Source organism: Pristis pectinata, chromosome 7 (assembly GCF_009764475.1).
Source record: "Pristis pectinata isolate sPriPec2 chromosome 7, sPriPec2.1.pri, whole genome shotgun sequence".
Classification (NCBI taxonomy): Eukaryota; Metazoa; Chordata; class Chondrichthyes; order Rhinopristiformes; family Pristidae; genus Pristis; species Pristis pectinata.
Window position 1 is genome coordinate 77,147,109 of NC_067411.1, and position 14,418 is coordinate 77,161,526.

The window sequence follows — 14,418 nt, forward strand, 5'->3', positions numbered from 1 at the left end:
GTATGACAGAATTGATGGCTTTGTGGCCAAGTTTGTGGGTGATATAAAGTTAGCTGGAGGGGCAGATATTGTTGAGGAAGCAGGGAGTCTGCAGGAGGACTTGGACAGGTGGGGAGAATGGGCAAGGAAGTGGCAGATGGAATGCAGCATAGGGAAGTGTATCGTCATGCACTTTGGTAGAAGGAATAAAGGCAGACTATTTTCTAAATGGGGAGTGAATTCAGAAATCAGAGGTGCATAGGGACTTGGAAGTCCTAGTGCACGATTCCCTAAAGGTTAACTTGCAGGTTGAGTTGGTAGTAAAGGAAGGCAAATACAATGTTAGCATTCATTTCCAGAAGACTAGAATATAACAGCAAGGATGTAATGTTGAGGCTTTGTAAGGCATCGGTCAGAGCACATTTGGAGTATTGTGAGCAGTTCTGGGCCCCACATCTAAGGAAGGATCTGCTGGCATTGGAGAGGGTCCAGAGGTGGTTTACAAGAATGATCCTGGGATGAAAGGGCTAACATACGAGGAGTGTTTGATGGCTCTGACCCTATACTCGCTGGAGTTTAGAAGGATGAGGGGGATCTCATTAAAACCTACCGAATATTGAAAGGGTTGGATAGAGTGGATGTGGAGAGGGTGTTTCCAGTAGTGGGAGAGTCTAGGACCAGAGGACACAGCCTCAGAACAGAAGGAAGTCCCTGTAGAACAGAGATGAGGAGAAATTTCTTTGACCAGAGGGTGGTGAATCTGTGGAATTCATTGCCATAAACTGTTGTGGAAGCCAAGTCATTGGGAACATTTAAAGTGGAGGTTGATAGGTTCTTGATTAGTAAGGGCATCAAAGGTTACAGAGAGAAGGCAGGAGGATGGGGTTGAGAGGGAATAATAAATCAGCCATGATCGAATGGTGGAGCAGAGTCGATGGGCTGTATGGCTTAATTCTGCTCCTTTGTCTTATGGTCAGTCAGATGAATCTCCACAGCACTCGCTCTATAGCAATTATATCCTTTGTTATGCAAGGGGAACAAAAATGTACACAATACGCCATGCGTGGTCTCTTCAAGGCCCTTTATAATTATAGTAAGATATCTTTGCTCTTACATTCAAATCAATAAATGTACTATGACATGAACTATTAAGGTTTCAAATACTACAGACTAGATGCTCAAGTCTAGATGTGCAATACTTAAAACATTAACAAAATACAAATAATTACTGGCTTTTAATCAAACTGATGCAAGTGTTTTAATCCTCTAGAAATGCAAATGTTTTTTGATGTTCTTCACAGAGTTAAGTTTGATGCTGCTAGCATTTGAAAAAAAAAGAAACATGGGCACCACCTGTCAACAAAGAAAGCAACCTTCCTGAACCTAGGGACACTTGTTCCTCCTGACCCAAACTTAAACATGTATCTGATCCCTAATCAGATTCAGATGAGTCACCAAGCTTCTTACTAGCAGCCCAGCACCCACTCACCCCACTGACACCCCCCCTCCTTACTTACCAACTTCTCCCGATCTGCAAATCTAACGTTACCTTCTCTCCTGTCTTCATCTCCTAAATCTCAATTTCAATCAAGATTCTAGATGTAGGCTCACTGCCAATCCCTGATCCAGAAGCTCTTCTTGATTTCCACTGGAAAATTACTGCATCCTCTGACTAATGGCTTCCCTATGCTTTTCCAAGATCTTTGAAATTAGTTCTAAGTTACAATGTCTGGACAGCACTAGATCTCACCATTCACAATGTGATGTAAACTTCACCCTCTAAGCCTAAAAATGGTCAGTCATTGGGTGAGAGGTGTCACCAAGGTTAGGAAGTACCAGATATGAACCTGTTGTTCAAGTTCACTCCAAACTATTTCCAGAACTAGAGCAATTAAACTTGATTTTGATTTTTTCCACTTCTTTTTTCCTCATTGCAATCTCCATACAACCACCATAACCACTTCCTATCATCTATCAGGCGAAATGAACTTCTTGTGGTGGATGAGAATGTATATTGCTAATGTTGTTTTGCAAAAGGCGTTGAATAGGTTTCTGCACAAGAACCTGACAGCAAAAATGTGAATTTATTAATTGAAGGTGAATTTAAGACATGCATTGATAAAAGGTTAGGAGTCAGGAGAACAAGTGGGTTTAAGAGGAAGTGTACGCTTCATCCCTTCCCTACCCGCTCTGCAACTTAAAACTATTTTGTTTCCTCTCTTTGCTAGTTCTGATGCAGGGTCTTCAAGCTATCATGTTGACTGTGTCTTTCTGCACATGCTGCCTGACCTGCCGAGTGTTTCCAGTATTTTCTGTTTTATTTCAGATTTCCAGCATCTGCAGTATTTTGCTACTGAATTAAGATTCATTGGTTTTAGGGAATGCTATTACCCTCAACTACAAATGGTATGCAGGATAAGATGAGCATATGCAATTGACAGCAGTGGCTCTGTTGGTACAAGACAGAAGTGGTGGAGAAAAGGTTGAAGTCACTTCAACAGCATTCAAGAGACTATCGTAGTATGATCCCTCTGTGTAGTTTTCCACTGCATCTAGTCCTAAAATTGCAAAGGAAGAGAAGTAAACAATGAAGGAAAAATCCTATAGCCAAGAACATGGCAATGCAATATAAAATGTGGAAAATGTAAAGTTATTAATTTTGGTGTACAAAACAGAATTGCAGCGCATTTTTCTTTTAATGGTGCAATGCTGGGGATTGTTTATGTTTAAATGATCCTGTGTGCCTTATAGATGTCACTAAAAGCTAATGTGGTGGTGCTGCAAGTGATAAGGAAAGCAAAGAGTGTTCATCTTTGTTATGGGAAGATTTGAGTACGTGAATAAAGATGTCTTACTGCAATTATGAAGGGCTTTGGTTTGCTGTCTGAGGAGAGATTGAGTAGATAAAGCCTGTATTTTCCATAATTTAGAAGAATGATCTTATTGAAACTTAAGGAATTCTTAAGATGGCTCAACAGTTTGGATGAAGAGTTTGCTCTAGCTGAGTCGTAGAGAACCAGGAATCAATCTCAGAATAAAGTGTAGGCTGTTTAGAACTGAGATGAAGAGAAATTTCACCATACAGGGTGGTGAATTTTGGAACTCACTACCCCAGAGGGCTGTGGAGGTTCAGTTATTGAGTTGATTCAAAACAGAGGTTAATGCATTTATGGATGTTAAGGAAATAAAGAAATATGGGAACTGAAATAAAATGTGGAGATAGATCATCTATGATCTTGATGAGGCAGCAGGCTCAAAGGGCAAATGGCCAAATATTCTTAAGTTCTTTTTAGAAAGAAGTCAAATAAAATCATGGACAATCAAGAAACAGTATGGAAAAAAACAGGTGTTATTAATATTGCAAAGACAATACACATGGGCAAAATGTTAATGCATCACTTGACTAACTTTGGGCAATACTAAAGGAATTTGTTGGCATAACCAGTATTAATTCAAGGAAACCAGAATGAGATGATTAATTATGTTTTTAACGAACAACATTACTACTAAACAGACTTTTATTTACACAGGTAATAATTAATATTTTGTAACACTTTACTTATTATCCAGAGGAAGTAAAAGGCAATTTTCTTGTTTGTTGAAGTAAAAACTTTTGTTGTTGTGTACTGCATCCTTCAATTCGAACTACTAGTTTTTCAGAACCCCTGCAGGCCAGAATGGGATGCACTAATTGAAACAAAGCAAAAGGGATACAAATGTTTCAAATGTTGATACATAGGTAAAATGTTTATGCTTCCTCATCTCCCCTTTTCACTAGGCTATACTTTCCATACAATCAATGGGACTACTTTCTTTGCATAATTTGAACTATTGATGCAACTAAATTAACATGGAAGAATTAAATCTATTAAAGTAAATGCTATTTAATAAACGAAAACTGGAAAAACAAATATAAAAGAGCTACATGATCCTCTGTCAACATTAACATGGCAGAATTGTCACCTGAAAATATTTGTGATAAGATTAGTCCAAACATAAAAAAAACAGCAAGGTAAGCTCTCCTTAATGAATTATCATATTTTGTAAAATTGTTCAATCAAAACACAACTATAGATAAGAAGCCTATTTCTCCAACATAGTTCATTCATCCAATCCCTTATTACAAATTTCAACTGTACCAAAAAGCAGCATATAATAGTTTTTTTTTTCCCCAATGCATTAAATTGTTTTAATACGCAGTACACAATATAGACATATATCAGAGCCTGGGAAAAGGAAATTTGCCAAACTAAGTTTGTTTTATCTCCATGAAGTACCCTAATTTTCCACTTTAGTTTGCTCATGTCCTGCAAAAGTCATCTTTTCCAAGCAACTAATTGCCCTCTAAATATTCACAACATTGATTTAACAAGAGCCAAGTTACCTGGTTTGAATCAATACTTTGCCACTTTGCCTCACACTCTTCAGTCACTTCTATTTGTACCTTGTTCGATTGATGAGCATGTGAAATGGTGTGAAGGTAACAATTCTTGTTAGGTTAAAGCTGCTGGTATCTATTCTCACTCCAACCTAGAAAAAAATCCTTCTGATTAAAATTAATTTGCTCATGATTACAAAAGGATAAACAAAATTGATTTACGGCAGAGGTTGCTGACAAGTTTACTTCCTTATGATTTCTTGCTTCCATGTAGTCCCACTTTCCAATCGATCAGGAAATGCTCATTTCACAATTCTAGAATTAGGGCAACGGATGTCACTGCAGCTTTCCTCAAGTGCAGTTCCAAACTGACAAAAAGCTAGATTTCAAGTTTTGAAGTTTAAATTTGCAGAAGGTTAGGTTCCTGTGGACAAGTGACTTTTCCTTTGACTCTGCAAAGCCTTCCACCATCTACAGACAGCAGTCAGGAGTGTGATAGAATACTCTCTACTTACACGGAGTCCTTCCATCACTAGCAGATTTTAGCTATAGTTCGTACAAGCTACGAAATACACTGCACAGCACCTCCCTAATTGGCACCGAACAGGATGAAGTCTGCAGGCACACAGAAACACTATTGCTTGCTGTTTCCTTTTCAACATCATATCTTCTGCCTTGGAAAAACAACCTCAATCCTGGAACTCTTTACCCCAGTAGTACCATGGAAGTACCTTCAGCAGAGGACTGCAGTAATTTAATGCAACAACTCATTGCATTATGGGAATAAGACCTCAACCTATGAAAGAGATTCCTAATTTGATTCTCATGCAATTTAAATAATGCTAATTAACAGCCCAGGGGGAAAATTTCCTTCTTGACCAAATAATTTTCCCAAACTGCATGCCTTTGCTGTCGTTTACCCAAAGGCCTAAAACTTACTGCAGAAAAATGAAATGTTGAAAATATTCGGCAGATCAGGTGGTATTATGCAGGGAGAAACAGAGTTAATATTTCAGTGACCAAAGTTCTAAAGAAAGATCACACTGATCTGAAATTTTAACTTAATTTCACTCTCTGCAGACATCATCTGACCCACTGTGCATTTCCATGATTTTTAGGTTTCATCCTGAAAACTTAATTTCAGTTTCAATCTGAAACATTAAATCATACATCATCTTAAAAACAACTGGTGAAACTAGGCACAGAAGCCCCAAGAGAGAATGGAATTTTGCATTTAAATAATGGATTAATATGGTCGATCCAGACGTATGAACACATATAAAACAGTCACAGGTCAGAGCTTTAAGTGGATTCTCTTACCTGATACTCCTTTTTTGGTCCTTTGCATTTAACAGAGCCATGACTGCCCACAGTGTCCAGAGAAAATGAATCTGACAATTGGCTGTCAGTTATTTTAAGTTGAACCTGTTATTAAAGTATATTATTAAACAGATACAACTTTGTTGTCCTTTATTTAGCTATAGTGTAACCAACACTAATTGATTTTGTTAAAAGCATCCGTCACATTTCCCTACAACAATGAACTAACTGCCAAATTACTTCATAAATGCACATGGGGGTACCATACAAATGCAAGTTCTTTCCAACAAGGCGATAAAATAAGGCAACATTTTGTATATATTTGTGAGCTTTAACAATAGGTAACCTTACTCTTAAAAAATTTGAAATCTTAATATCCATGTACTAGATGAATAATTTAAAACTAAGTTATAAAATATAATCCAAATAGGAGAAAACAAACCTTCATGAAGTTATGCAAGTATGATACACAAGGTTTGCAAAGTTTATAGGGGTAAAACCAAGTCAAGAAAATGGCTAATGAAAAAAAAATTCTTCACGTCTACATCCGGATTGCTAGAAATGCCAGGAATTTGATGATTTAACAGTTAATTGGAGTTTAATTATTTTTATGATGTTAAATGCCAAACATAAAATGAGATTTCTGCACGCCTAGTTGGGCCATTTCATTCCAAATTGCTGTTCAATGACAGATTTGAAGTAGTTATTAAGCATATGGTATTTCACTTTGTAAAATTAATTAACCATTATAATTCAATGCTTTACTGAAGTATTGTTGAAATACTTCATAACTAATCACTTATTCTGTAAGTAGGCTGCAGGAGATGAATGTTCCCTATGGAATGGCAGGTGTCTGGAGCTCAGTGGGTGAAAGGGCAGTGGAGGCAGAACCTCTCTCCACCATTAAAGCACTGCAGGAGTTGGAGCCATCAAGGTAACGAACTAAATGGAATTGGCCTGAATCCCATTGTTGGCTGCCATAGATGGGCAGGCCGAATGGTCTCCTGCAGCATCTACGTATCTATGATTTTGTGGCGACTCACCGTTTAGTCGGGCGAACCGGCTTGGCAGTCGGGTCACACGGCGTCGGAGCGACGAGGCCCAAGATGGCGGCGGGCCTCGTCTTTCCCGAGCAACGAGGAGAACCCGCGTGCGGGAAAGTCTTGATGACATAGTACTTACGTCATTGCCGGTTGCTTTGGGCGGGAACAGTCTCCCTTAAAGGGCCCACGCAAGGCGGGAAAATAAACCACTACTTGTTCGACAATCCTCCGACTAGCGTCTTGTTTTATTTTGCGGTAGCAACCGCTACAATTTTATCATTCTTTAATTCATTGGACATCGAGACTATTACCTTTGGAATTTCTAACCTAATTTGACTAAGATATCCTCAATACCAGAGGTTAAATATCCAAATTCTTCAGGCACTCTTTCTAGGCATGCATAAAAGACACAGGAGATGGCAGCAATTTCTACCAAATGGTTGAGTTATTACTTGCTCTGAAGGTATTACAGGATTGAAAATTTCTACAACGTTACCCCATGAACAGCAAGGAATGGGCTACTCATTTGCAGGCAGGAAACCCAGAAATGCAGTAGGTTGGCTGTGACTTTTTAAATAAATCACTTCATTATCATTTTACTTCCTGGATACCCATCTAATTAGCTCTACTGGATAGGAATACACCCTTCATCACATAACCTCAATTCTGATATTCAAATAAACTCTCCAATCTGAAAAGTTCAAGGAGTTTGGTGCTGCAATAAATTGCCACAAACAGTTAATACAACCAAAGGAATTCTCACACTTCATTATCCTCTCCCAATGTGCTATCAGGGAGTGCAAGGACCTCGTGGAGTAACTGTTCCCTCATCATGTGATCAAGTCATCAGTTGAGACAGAAGGAATGGGTGGAGAACGTCAGTATCAGCAGTATGGTGCTGTGCCTCTCGATCCAAATAATTGATTAACATTTAACAATAAACAATGCAACTCTACTGAAGGGACTGGATGAAATGGAAATTCAGAGGGTGGGAGCCAGCTTTCTGACAAGGATGCACTTTTGTCACAGTTAGTCTCCCACGTCTGTGCTCCTCCAACTTAAAATTCCTCTGATAACATGCATTATCTATGTAGGATGTCATTTTACTATTTTTAATCATAATTATGGAAGTAAAGACAAATCAGAATTAAACCTTCCTGAGATGAAGCAGAAGGGGCAGCCTACCTTGTTCTTTTGGAAAAAGCATTTGGATCCAAAAGAAAACAGCAAAGGCTTTTTGTAGTCCAAAGGATGTTTACGGTGAACATCATCAGCTTTATACTGAAGCAGCCGCCCAGTTTTATTTATCATCCAATATGGGCTATACAATGTCAACAAAGTGTGTCCAACATTGTTTGCCACAAGGATTGCGATGTCCATTTCACTCTCTTCATCATCAATGTGTGTTTTAAATTTGATTAATTCAATGTCAGTTTGGTTGCTTTTGATGCTATATTCTCCTGTCCAATTATGGTCCAAATAATCAATAGTGAGGATCAATTTAGACTTGTCTAATACAGCATCATGAAGTTGGGCAGAATTTCCTTCATCGAGCTTCAAGGTTCGTTCTACACTTTCCTGCAATAAAGCAGATTTTTTTTTGTAAAAATAATCCTTAATTTTATTTACCACATTTCTATTAAATTTACACGACATGTATGTTCAAATAAGGAAAAACAATGAAAAAAGACAAAAAAAATTATTCTGAAATGGTGCCAGGATCATAATGGATTATACCAGAAGAATTAAAATACTATTTCTTAAAAACACCTCGATCTAAGTTTGAAAATAAAGTCTTTGTATTCCAGCGAGAAAGATCAATTTGTATTGATATTAGATTAAATCATTCTTCTTCCATTATCATACAAGCAATTAAATATGACTTCTTTTTTTTAAAAAAGAATGACTCAAGAGACTGCAGATGCTGGAATCTGGAGCAAAAAAAACAAACTGCTGGAGGAACTCAGCAGGTCAAGTAGCACCTGTGGAGGAAAATGGACAGCTGACATTTCGGATTGAGACTCTTCATCTGGTCCATGCTGCTTGACCTGCTGAATTTCTCCAGCAGACGGTTTTTTTTTGCTTTTTTATTTTCAAAAAAACCTGATTTTGCATGATTTTTTTCAGTGTCTTTCCTTATTCTTTTTTAAGGCAGCTTTTGGCTTCACAGCTCTTAAGCAAAATTATTAGACCAACATTCTGAACTGTTCCAAAAATAATATTAATCCAAAATTAATAAATATGATGTGCGGGAACACAACTATATGTAACTGATCAGGTGAGCACTGAAATGCAGAAAAAAATAATAATTGTTGTCAGATCGATGCAACCCACAAACCAGTATGATTTGGTTTTACCAATCCTAATTGCTCAAAGTTCAAAAGTTTTTCTTTAAATGTTTGCTGTTATAGATTACTTCTCAAAAATTATATGTTGGTTACATGGGAATAGCTACCTATATGTAAGAAATATTAAGGTTATTAATTTGTCAGTTAAATAGATAAATGAAGCACACATTATAAAGATGATACAAAATTTACTCACTTTAGACAGGTGACAGTAGTGTTTTTTTCAATTCACTTTTGAGACTGACGATCACTGGCCAGACCAGTACATATTGCTCAAACCTAACTGTCCTTGAGAAAGTGGTGAACCGACACAAAACATTGACTGTTTCACTTTCCACAGATGCTGCCTGATCTGCTGAGCTCTTCTAGATTTTGTTTTTGCACTTTAAATTTATGTGCCTTGAGTTATGGGTACCGCAGTCAAAATCAAGAGGTAGTTGTGATGTGGCAAGTGCGAGCCAATAACCATTGGGACCTAAGTACATTTTTGTTTTATTAAAGAGAGTTGACTATTTGAGCAGCATAGTTGCCAAATAACTTAAGGATACATCTTCATGGGACTCTTCGATGGAGCATCCACGAGACACACAGGGGCACAATTAATTTCACTTTCCTTTAAATATTAGGAAACCATTGGCCTATTAACTTTCAGATAGCATTAGCAAGCAATGAAATAAAGCTAGTACAATAAAGTTACCACCATTAGTGTCAATCCAATTTTAAGTACATTCATTTTAAATCAATGCTTTAAACAAAGTAAATTAAAGCCAGAAATGACACTGGTTAAAGAATTTTAACATAAAATTAACAACTTCTAAATTGCAACTTACTTTGCAACATAAAATTTTACCCGGAATTGATTAGAGTCATAGAGCAATATAGCATGGATGCAGGCCCTTCGGCCCAATGAGTCAATACCAAACATGTTGTCCACCTAGCTAGTCCCAATTTCCTGCATTCAGCCCATGTCCCTCCAGGCCCCCCCCCCCAATATACTTATCCAAGAGCTTCTTAAATTATACTATTATTCCTGCGTCAACCACTTCTTCTGGCAGCTAGTTCCATATACTCACCACCCTCTGCCGTGAAAAATTGCCCCTCAGGTCCCTTTTAAATATTTCCCCTCTCACCCTAAATCTATGCCCCCTAGTTTTGGACTCCCCTAACCCTGGGAAAGAGACTGTTACCATCCACCTTATTCTATGCCTCTCATAATTGTTAAACACTGCTAATAAGGTCGCCCCTCATTCTCCTACATTCCAAGGAATAAAGACCTAGCCTGGCCAACCCTCTCCTACAACTCAGCCCTCTAGTCCTGGCAATATCCTCAAATCTTTTCTGCACTCTTTCCAGTTTAACCACATCTTTTCTATAACGGGGTGACCAAAACTATACACAGTACTCCAACTGCACTTCACCAACAACTTGTCAACTGCAACAATGTCCCAACTCCTATACTCAATGCCCTGACAAAGGCCAGCGTGTTAAACACCTTTTTCACCAGCTTGTCTACCTGCAACTACTCCGCTTTCAACAAACCTATGCACTTGTACTCTTAGGTCCCTCTGTTCCATTACACTCCCTAGTACCCTACCATTCATAGTACAAGTCCTACGTTGGTTTGACTTTCCAAAATGCATCACCTCACACTTAACTGTATTGAAATCCATTTGCCATGCCTCGGTCCACTTCCCTAACTGATCAAGATTCCCCTATAACCTACGATAACCTTCTTCACTATCAACACCACCTCCTAATTTTGTGTCATCTGCAAACTTGCTGATCAAACCCTGTGCATTTCATTTAAATCATTTATATAAATAACGAGTAACAAAGGTCCCAATACCGACCCCTGCGGCACACCACTAGTCACCGGTCTCCATTCCGAGAAACAACCTTCAACCACCACCCCCTGCTTCCTATCTCTGAGCCAATTTTGAATCCACCTGACTAGCTCTCCCTGGATTCCATGGGACCTAACCTTCCAGACCAGCCTGCCATGTGAGATCTTGTCGAAGGCCTTGCTGAAGTCCAAACAGACAACATCTACTGCCCTACCCTCATCTACCCTTTTGAGTTCTTTGAAGAGGTAAACAAAGATTTGTCAAACACGACTTCCTATGCACAAAGCTATGCTGACTCTTCCTAATCGGACAGTATACCCAAATGGTGGTAGGTCCTGTCCCTCAGAATTCCCTCCAGTAACTTCCCCACCACTGATATCAGGCTAACCAGCCTGTAGTTCCCCGACTTGTCTTTATTACTCTTGTTAAATAACGGAACAACATTAACCACCTTCCAGTCTTCAGGAACTTCACCAGTGGCTAACGATGAAGCAAATATCTCCACAATTGCCTCCATAATTTCTTCTCTAGCCTCCCATAAATTCCGAGGATGTACTTGGTCAGGCCCTGGGGATTTATCCACCTTAATGCGCCATAAGGCTGCAAATACCTCCTCTCTGGTAAAGTGAATGTTCTTCAAAACATCTCCACTTGTTTCCCTTATCTCTTGAGGAACCATGATTTTTTCCACTATGGAGAAATAACTGTTAACAGTCCCACCGAACTCCTGTGGCTTGAGGCATAGGCAGCCCAGCTGATCCCCGAGGGGACCTACCCTCTCCCAAGCCACCTTTTTACTCTTAATCTATAGAATCTCTTGGGATTTTCCTTAACCTCACCTGCCAGATCCATCTCATACGCTCTTTTTACCCTCCTGACTTCCCTCTTAAGTGTATTCTTAATCTTTTTATAGTCATTAAGGGATTCACTAGTCTCTGACCTCCTAAACCCAATGTATGCTTCCTTCTTAAGGTTCCCTAAACTTGCCAGGTTTATCCTTCACCCTAACAGGAACATACTGCCCCTGGACTCTTGATATCACATTCTTAAAAGCCTCCCACTTACCATTTGTTCCTTTCCCTTCAAACAGTCTCTCCCAGACCTCTGCTAGAGCCTGTCTAATTCCCTCAAAATTAGCCCTGCTCCAGTTTAGAACCCTAACCTGTGAACTTGTCCTATACTTCTCCATCACTATCTTAAAACTAATAGAATTATGGTCGCTAGAGCCAAAGTGCTCCCTGACTGCCACCTCAGTTACTTGCCCTGCCTCACTCCCCATGAGGAGGTCCAGTATTGCACCATCCCAAGTCCTTCCATATATCGACTCAGGAAACTTTCCTGGACATATTTCAGGCCCTTAACACTGTGGCCCAGTCAATACTGGGGAAATTAAAATCTCCCATTAATACAGCCCTGTTATTCTTACAACTGTGAGCAATTTTTCTGCACACCTGCTTCTCAAGGTCCTGCTGATTATTGGCGGGGGGTCTATAATACAACCCCACGAGAGTGACTCTCTCTTTGTTCCTAAGTTCTAACTATATGGCCTCACTGGACAATCCTCCAAGAATAACATCTCTAAGCACAGCTGTTACATCCTCCGTTATTAAAAAGGCAACACCCCCTCCTCGCTTACCTGTACCTCTGTCATGCCTGTAGCATCTGTATCCTGGAACATTGAGTTGTCAGTCCTGCCCTTCTCTCAGCCACGTTTCTGTTCTGGCTATAACATTCCAGTCCCCAGAGCCAATCCATGCTCCGAGTTCATCCGCCTTACCTGTTAATCTTCGTGCATTGAAATAAATGCAGTTTAAGTGAGTATTTCTTTCCCTCCCCTTACTGTGCCCCTGCTATCCTGATTACTAAATTTGCTCTCGCTGGCTACTGCTTTATCCAATGAGTTTCTCCTGCTCAGAGGCCCACCCTCCTGCCCATCTAGTTTAAACAGAGAAAATGACAAAATTGTTAGCTTTACTAAATAATTACATTGAGATCAATGCACAACAAGAAAAGTCTGACAATTTCAAGAATAATAACTAAATATGGAGACAGGTTAAAAAAAAGTGAGATGTGAGCATCAAAGACAAGAACCTGCAAATTTATACTTGACCATAAACCTAACAAATTCTTAAATAAAATGTTGAAATAAAGGGACATTACACCCAGTTTCCTTCCTGTGATGTGAGGATCTTTACAGATGCGCAGCAAAAAAAAATTTGACCACGATCACAGGTAAATAGATAAAACATTCAAGTAAATTTACCTCTGTTAAGCATACACCAACTGTACAAGGCAAAAGGTTTTGAAGAATTGCAATAGGCCACAAATGGAGCACATAAGCATTCTTATTTTCATCAGGATTGTCAGATGTCAGTGTGTCATGCACTGCAACTATATTGATCATCATCGAGTCCTGCTCATTGGCCCCAGGAAAATGGCATTTGCGATGAAATACAACTTTGCTGTTTGTATTTACATGACCAAAAGTGATTGTCTCACAGGGAGCATACGGTTCCTTGTCCTTCATTATCAATTGTAAACGGAGATCTGATCTAAAAACAAAAATAAACAGAAATTGTATTTTAAAATAATTCAATATTTATGCTTTATCAGACAATTAGCAAATGTAGTCAGACATCAATTCTGCCTCAAAACTAAAAGGCAAATACAATTTGCACGTATGATGTTTTTAAACATACAATAATATTCCAAGGCACTTGACAGCAGAAATATATAAAAGCCACCAAGCCAAAACAGTAGACTCCAAGGCAACAAACAAGATGCTGGAGGAACTCAGGTCAGTCAGCACCTGTGGAGGGAATTAATAGTCAACGTTTTGGGTTGAGACCCTTTACTTGGACACTTAGTAAGGCAACCAAAAGCAGTTTTAAACAAACGGTAGTTTCATTCACCAGCAGAATCCTTGAACAGCAAAAGCTATTGGACTTTTGAGTCAGTGTTGTAATGCTGAAAATGCTTGCCTTACTGATAAGATTTTCTGCCTGGAGGTTGGTGACTAGTGGTGTTCTGCGGGGATCTGTTCTGGGACCCCTGCTCTTTGGGATTTTTATAAATGACTTGGATGAGAAAATGGCAGGATGGGTTAGTAAGTTTGCAGATGACACGAAGGTTGGAGTTGTTGTGGAACGTATAGAAGGTTGTCGTAGGTTAAAACGAGATACAGACAGGATGCAGAGTCGGGCAGAGAAGTGGCAGATGGAGTTCAATCCGGTAAAGTGTGAAGTGATACACTTTGGAAGAACAAACCTAAGGCAGAGTACAAGGTTAATGGCAGGATTCTTAGCAGTGTGGAGGAACAGAGTGATCTTGGGGTTCAAGTCCATAGATTCCTCAAAGTTGCCATGCAAGCTGATAAGGTGGTTAAGAAGGTATATGATGTGCTGGTCTTCATTAGTCAAGGGATTGAGTTCAAGAGCTGTGAGGTAATGTTGCAGCTCTATAAAACTCTAGTTAGACCATAGAGTATTGTGTTCAGTTCTGCTCAC

At 39.2% G+C, this 14,418-nt stretch overlaps 1 protein-coding gene across 1 annotated transcript in view; it reads right to left on the minus strand.

The window, feature by feature from the left end:
* The window catches only part of vps13a (vacuolar protein sorting 13 homolog A), a 283,508-nt gene that overhangs the window by 90,559 nt on the left and 178,531 nt on the right, over window positions 1–14,418 (minus strand). The window contains 6 exon segments of the mRNA XM_052020712.1: window positions 3,532–3,666; window positions 4,364–4,419; window positions 4,422–4,509; window positions 5,678–5,782; window positions 7,906–8,298; window positions 13,176–13,464. Of these exon segments, the coding sequence (XP_051876672.1) occupies window positions 3,532–3,666; window positions 4,364–4,419; window positions 4,422–4,509; window positions 5,678–5,782; window positions 7,906–8,298; window positions 13,176–13,464 (1,066 nt within the window).